We start from the raw sequence: 6,198 nt of genomic DNA on the forward strand, positions 1-6,198 counted from the left end.
TTATGTGTTTGTTAATTGTCTCTATAAAAAATTAAAAACAAAGTTTCAACTTTCTTTTGCTCTAATTCCAAGCCCAATAAGGAACTTTCTAGCTTATTTTTCATCTTCCTGTGCACAGGAAAAGAGTAACTAGAGGATGTAAACAAGCCCCATGACCCTATTCATTCCATGTTTTCCTCCTCCTCTTTTTCTCAATTTTATTAGCCCAGATTTTCACTGCTGGCTTACACCAGTTTTTTCAAAAAACGAGAGGTAGAATACGTCAGAGAAGCTGTGGAGAAGGCTGTGGGCAACAATAAACTGAGGTCAAATGACTTTAATCTGCAGAGTGTTCTCTACTGGGTTTGGACAGGTATCACAAACCGTCCATTTGACAGCTGAATGTGGCATCGAACACACAGAACAATGTGTCTGTTCCATCAGACAGAAGCTGAGCTAAATGCTAACATTTAAAATCGTGAGATTTCATGTCGAAACCAAAACTTCCAGTTTCCAAATTTCACAGAAAGATTCGAACCTCTGGCAGCACTGGGCATTTGGTCCCCACTCAAGAAATCCCCACTCAGGAAGGCTCCGACGAGGCAGGCTCTCCAGATGTCAGGGAGTGTTGGTCGCAGTTCTCACGGGTCAGACGGATACGTAAGCTAAAAAAGACATCACAGGACTTTTTCTAAGTCTTCAGCACGGAAGGCACTCGAAAGTCCGCGCTGCGAAACCCGCAGGCACGCTTCAGGCCATCGGAGCCTGCAAACCTAGCCGGGTTCGGTCTGACGTCTCCGTGGCGCTCTGAGACCCAAACCAGTACGAGGGCGGAGGACAGGCGTCAGGCGCGGTCGTTCTTCCCAGCGGGGCAGCGTAGCCGCTTGGGCGCGCAGGCGCCGAGAGTTGCAGTGGGGGGCGGTGCGCAGTGCGCGGCGGTGCACGGTGCACGGAAGTGGCGGACTGGCGTCACTGCGCACGCGCCCTTCTTCTAGTCGCGGAGCTTCCCTGGGGCAGTGCGCAGGCGCAGGGCAGTGCGCGGGGTTGTGGGGCGGTACGCAGTGGTGTACTCGGTGAGGACTGAGGGCGGTGTTACAGCACAGGCACCCTCTCCCCGCTGCTGCCCGGCGTCCTTGGGATGGCGCGCAGGCGCAGAGTGGTGCGCAGGCGCTTTGGGGTGAGGCGCGATGGCAGGTGTCGGAGCTAGGCTGTTGTTGCCGGTGATGGGGCGGCCGGCGCTGCTGCTCCTCGCGCTGTGCACCGCGGGTGCCCAGGGGCTCTACTTTCACATCGGCGAGACCGAGAAGCGCTGCTTCATCGAGGAAATCCCCGACGAGACCATGGTCATCGGTCAGGCGGGCTGAGGGTGGGGAGGCCCTTTGTCCACCGCCTGGCCCTTGGCGTCCCCTCCTCCCGAGCCCGGCCAGGTCTCCTCACCTCGATCTGGCCTGAGGGTTCCCTGAATACGCCAGCCCCCCTGCCCAGCGCCCCGGGCCGCACATTGGAGGGGGCTGGGCGGAGAGGCGGCCCGTGAGGGCCGGGTCGTGACAGTGTGTCTGCCCCGCAGGCAACTATCGCACCCAGATGTGGGATAAGCAGAAGGAGGTCTTTCTGCCCTCAACTCCTGGCTTGGGCATGCATGTGGAAGTGAAGGACCCTGACAGCAAGGTAGGGCCGCCGCTGGCAGTGCCGTAGCCGGCATAGAGCCGTTAAGTGGAGCCCTGGTAAAGTGTAAAGCACTGGGTCCTGGAGGCCCTGGGGGACAGGAGCTTTGGATTAAAGGGGAGGCCTTCCCTAACGCGTGTTGCAGGTGGTGCTGTCCCGGCAGTACGGCTCTGAGGGCCGCTTCACATTTACCTCCCACACTCCTGGTGACCATCAGATCTGCCTGCACTCCAACTCTACCAAGATGGCTCTCTTTGCTGGTGGCAAACTGGTAAGGGGATTTTCTCTTTGGCCCGAGCTTGGAATCTCTCACTTGTTTCCAAATTTTAATTTGTTATTATTTGTGCTATTTTGCAGCACAATCAGAATTGGGGAGACATGTTGCCTTTTGCCCCACAGCCAGGGACAGAGTGGGTTCCATAGCCTGGAACAGGTGGTTGGAGAGCCCACCACTCAGACACTTTTGTTTACTTGTAGCGTGTGCACCTGGACATTCAGGTTGGGGAGCATGCCAACAACTACCCTGAGATTGCTGCTAAGGATAAGCTTACTGAGCTGCAACTCCGTGCCCGACAGTTGCTTGATCAAGTGGAACAGATTCAGAAGGAGCAAGATTACCAAAGGGTAAGGGCATATCTCATTGTACTTGGAAAGGGCAGTTGACCTTGGGTCCAGTATATCCACTATACCTACTCATCAATTTTCTGCTTGGGGCCTTCCCTGGTTGGGAGATCAGCTCTTCAGAAAGTAGAATGGAGGGTCTCAATATAGGGTTCTTTCAGATTTTTTATTGTGGTAAAATACACATAACATAAAACCTGCTATTTCAACTGTTTCTAAGTGTATAGTTCATTGGTATTACATACATTCATGATGTCGTGCCACCATCACCAGCATCCATACCCAACCTTCCCAAAATGAAAATCTATACTTATTTTTTTTTAAATGTACAAAGTTGTTTATTTTTCTTGGCAATTTAAAAATACATAACAACTTAAAATGAATACACGTTAAGTTAGTGTTTTATCCTTACTATACAATTGTTATTATAAAGAACTGCTCCATTCATTTAAAACCTAGAAAATCTATACTTATTAAACAATAACTCCCCATTCCCTCTTTTCCAGCCCCTGACACACACCATTCTACTTTTTGTCTTTATGATCCTGACTGCTCTAACTACCTCAATAAGTGGAATCATATAGTATTTGCCCTTTTGTGCCTGGCTTATTCTATTCAGTATAATGTCCTCAAGGTTCATCCATACTATAGTATGTATCAGAATATCCTTTTTAAGGATATTCTGCTTTAGATTTTTGCTTTAGATAGTCATTTTAAAGCTCTATAAAATAAAGAGAGGGCATTTCACAATCTAGTAATAGCCATTGCCCACATGTTTTTCTTGGGATCTTGTTGGAAATGGTAGGACCATGATTTCAGTCCTAACAGAGATGCTTGTAGGAGGACAGCACCACCGTCCCTCCTTTGGGGCCATCTCAGTTGGGAAACCATAGCACCCCTAATGGAATCACAGGCAGTATTCCAAAAGGTGTTTGGTCCTGGAGTTGAGTAGTTACATACAGGGAGGGTCCTTACAACAACCTAGGACTGTTTCTCCTGTTTATTTAACCCTGTGTTGCCCCACGCAGTATCGTGAAGAACGCTTCCGACTGACCAGCGAGAGCACCAACCAGAGGGTCCTGTGGTGGTCCATTGCTCAGACTGTCATCCTCATCCTCACTGGCATCTGGCAGATGCGTCACCTCAAGAGCTTCTTTGAGGCCAAGAAGCTGGTGTAGTGCCCTCTCCATATGACTCTCCTTTTCACCTCATTTATTTGGTACTTTCCCTACCCAATCCCTTATCTACCTGGATTTTGAGGGAAAAAAATGAAAAAGAATATAAGTCACATTGGTTCCATGGCAGCAAACCATTCAGATCAGCCACTTGTTAACTGGTTCTCAAGGAAACAGGACATTGGTCCAAGCTTTCAAAATCTTTCTTAGGACTTATGAGGGGTCGGAACTAACCCAGGACTAAGTCTGGCTTCTTTTGTCTCCAGTGATTCCCCTCTGTCCTATCACAAAATGAGCAAATGAAAAATCTGTCCTTACCTTCTGCTCTTTCTACATTTGCTTACACAGTAGGTGACTAGCATGCCCTGTGGAAGAGGCCTTGCCTTACTGCCTGCTGGTCAGTCCTGGGTTCACTCATTGGCTTTGTGAATGTAAATAAGGGGCAGGTCTTGGCCCCAGAGGATTGAGATGTTTTTCTATATATTAGAACTATTTTTTGATAAATTATATATTTTCCTTCCTAGTTGAAGTATTACTGCCTTTAACTAGTTGAAAACACCAATGCAATTCTGCATTCTGTTTATTCACACATTTTTGGTAACTACCATGGCAGCTCTCAGGATTTCAGCCCTCTGGGCCAGAAAGCAGATGTTATAACTGTTCTCAAGGCTGTATCAGAGGGCCAAACAGAGTTCCCTTGGACATCTGTGATTTCCATCCCGCAGGCCTCAGAGTCAGAGGTAAGGTAGTAACAGAGCTAGCACAGGGCAGTGTACTCTTCTCTCTTCCCTTAACTTTTATTTAAGCTGTGATAAATGTTTTCTTGAAGAGAACCAAATTTGGTTCTTTATACAGAATTTTCCAGTGAAATAAAACATGTTGTAGTAGCTGTGTTTGAGATGAAATAAGAGGTTGAGGGGAGGCACAGAGGGAAAGAGGAAAGGTTCCTGGCCTGCCTCTGCTAATGACCTGGAGCGGACTTTAGTGTGAATGCATGGCACTAAGGCTTGGCCTAACCAGGCCAGTCTCTAGGGAATGGACAGGTGGTTGCTGGACCATTCACAAAGGTCAACCAAGTAGACAGTGCATCAGCAAGGAATCATCAGAAGAAATTAAGTACCTTAATTTTCTTAGCCCTCCGTATCACAAATTTGTACAAATCTTAGTACACTTCCCTCGCACCCTTCTCCTGCATAAAACTTAATACCATTACTTGCCCATTCTTGACATTTCATAGTTTTATATTTATTTGAAATATTTATTAAATTTGTCTGACCTACAGAACTAAATTATTGTTATTTTTCTTTATGTCTTATACTATTCCATATATATGTACTTATTTTTATTCTTAAAAATATATACAATTTAGTTCTATAGGCTTTTTCTTTTAATATTTTTATATTTTAAAAATTCTACATATTCCTTGTATTTCTAATTCTGGGTAGCCTTGTAATAGTCCACTAAGGTGAAATGCCAAAATTCTTCAAATATTTAAGATAATTTCCAATTTTCTTGTTAGAATTATCATAGAGAAAATCAGATATCCTTTGAACTAGTTAGCTGTGTGAACCTCTGGCCTGAGGCACTTGGGGAGTATATAACGTGTCAGGAGGGGACACATTTCTGCTCTATGGCTGTTACTGTTAATAGAAATCTAGCCAGCAAAGCAGACAGTGGAGCATAGGCAGTTAGAGGACAGGAAGGCACAGATAAAGGCCCGGCCAGGCTTCTACAGGTTTGTCTGGCAGTATGAACAATTGAGCATATCTCAACTATGTTGTTAGGTTTCTCTTATTTTTGATAGGAAAAAGAATGGAGTGAGGACAAAGGTGGGTGTGCATTATACTTTTACACTGATGAGGCAGGTGGGATTGGGATGGCTGGAGGATGGGCTAATAGCTGGTGGCTCTGGGGAGAATTAGGATTTCCATACTAGTGTCATTCACAGATACATTATAGCCTAAAAAAGTTTTTTTGTTTGTTTTAGAAATAGCTGTTAGGCTACATTTAAAGAATTCTGGTGATTCTCCTCCTCTGTGCTCATACTACCCTTGATTCCATTTTGAAGTTCCTGCTTTCTTAGACTCTACAATATCCTTACCAAACAGCCTTCTCACTCTTTACCACAAAAAAAAAAAAAAAAAGTTGCAGGAAAGGGGGCATGCATTCTTAACATCCTCTATTATCCCAGCCCAGTTCCCCAATTTTCAGTGGGACCAGCAGTGCCTATCTTCATCATTTGGTCCCAGCCTGACTTTGTTTTCAACAGCCAGAAGATAGCCTCTGGCATTCAGATGGTGGGCTGCACACCTCAGACAGGTGTGCACAGAATCACCCCATTAGCTTGTCAACAGATACCTAGGCAACTCAGGTCTAGTCTCAGTAGGTTTGGATTTGGGTGGTACGATAGGCAGAATAATGACTCCCCAAAGATGTCCTTACACTTATCCCTGAAACCTGTGAATATGTTACCTAGCATGGCAAAGGAGAATTAGGGTTGCTAATCAAATGACTTTAAAATATGGAGATTGGCTAGGCATGATAGCTCATGCCTGTTATCCCAGGATTTGGGGAGGCAGAGACAGGAGAACCACTTGAGGCCAGGAGTTTGAGACTAGCCTGGTCAACACAGCTGAACCTTGTATCTATGAAAAAATGTAAAATATCAGCTGGGTGTGGCAAGTAGTCCTAGCTACTCAGGTGGCTGAGGCAGGGGGAACCCTTCAGCCTAGTTTGAGGCGGTAGTGAGCTATAATCA

General features: G+C 46.1%; 1 protein-coding gene across 2 annotated transcripts; it reads left to right on the top strand.

The window, feature by feature from the left end:
- Positions 1-1,027: 1,027 nt before the first annotated feature.
- TMED4 (transmembrane p24 trafficking protein 4) lies at positions 1,028-4,327 on the top strand. 2 transcript variants are annotated; one of them, XM_012763372.3, is made up of 5 exons: positions 1,028-1,329; positions 1,547-1,647; positions 1,790-1,915; positions 2,122-2,268; positions 3,294-4,327. In XM_012763372.3, the coding sequence occupies exons 1-5, from the start codon at positions 1,167-1,169 to the stop codon at positions 3,441-3,443; spliced, it is 687 nt and encodes a 228-aa protein (XP_012618826.1). In that variant the 5' UTR covers positions 1,028-1,166; the 3' UTR covers positions 3,444-4,327. The 2 variants fall into 2 exon arrangements, with proteins under 2 accessions (XP_012618826.1, XP_012618828.1); XM_012763374.3 differs by having other exon boundaries at positions 1,030-1,156.
- Positions 4,328-6,198: the final 1,871 nt, after the last annotated feature.

The sequence above is a fragment of the Microcebus murinus genome, chromosome 9, assembly GCF_040939455.1.
Source record: "Microcebus murinus isolate Inina chromosome 9, M.murinus_Inina_mat1.0, whole genome shotgun sequence".
Taxonomy (NCBI): domain Eukaryota; kingdom Metazoa; phylum Chordata; class Mammalia; order Primates; family Cheirogaleidae; genus Microcebus; species Microcebus murinus.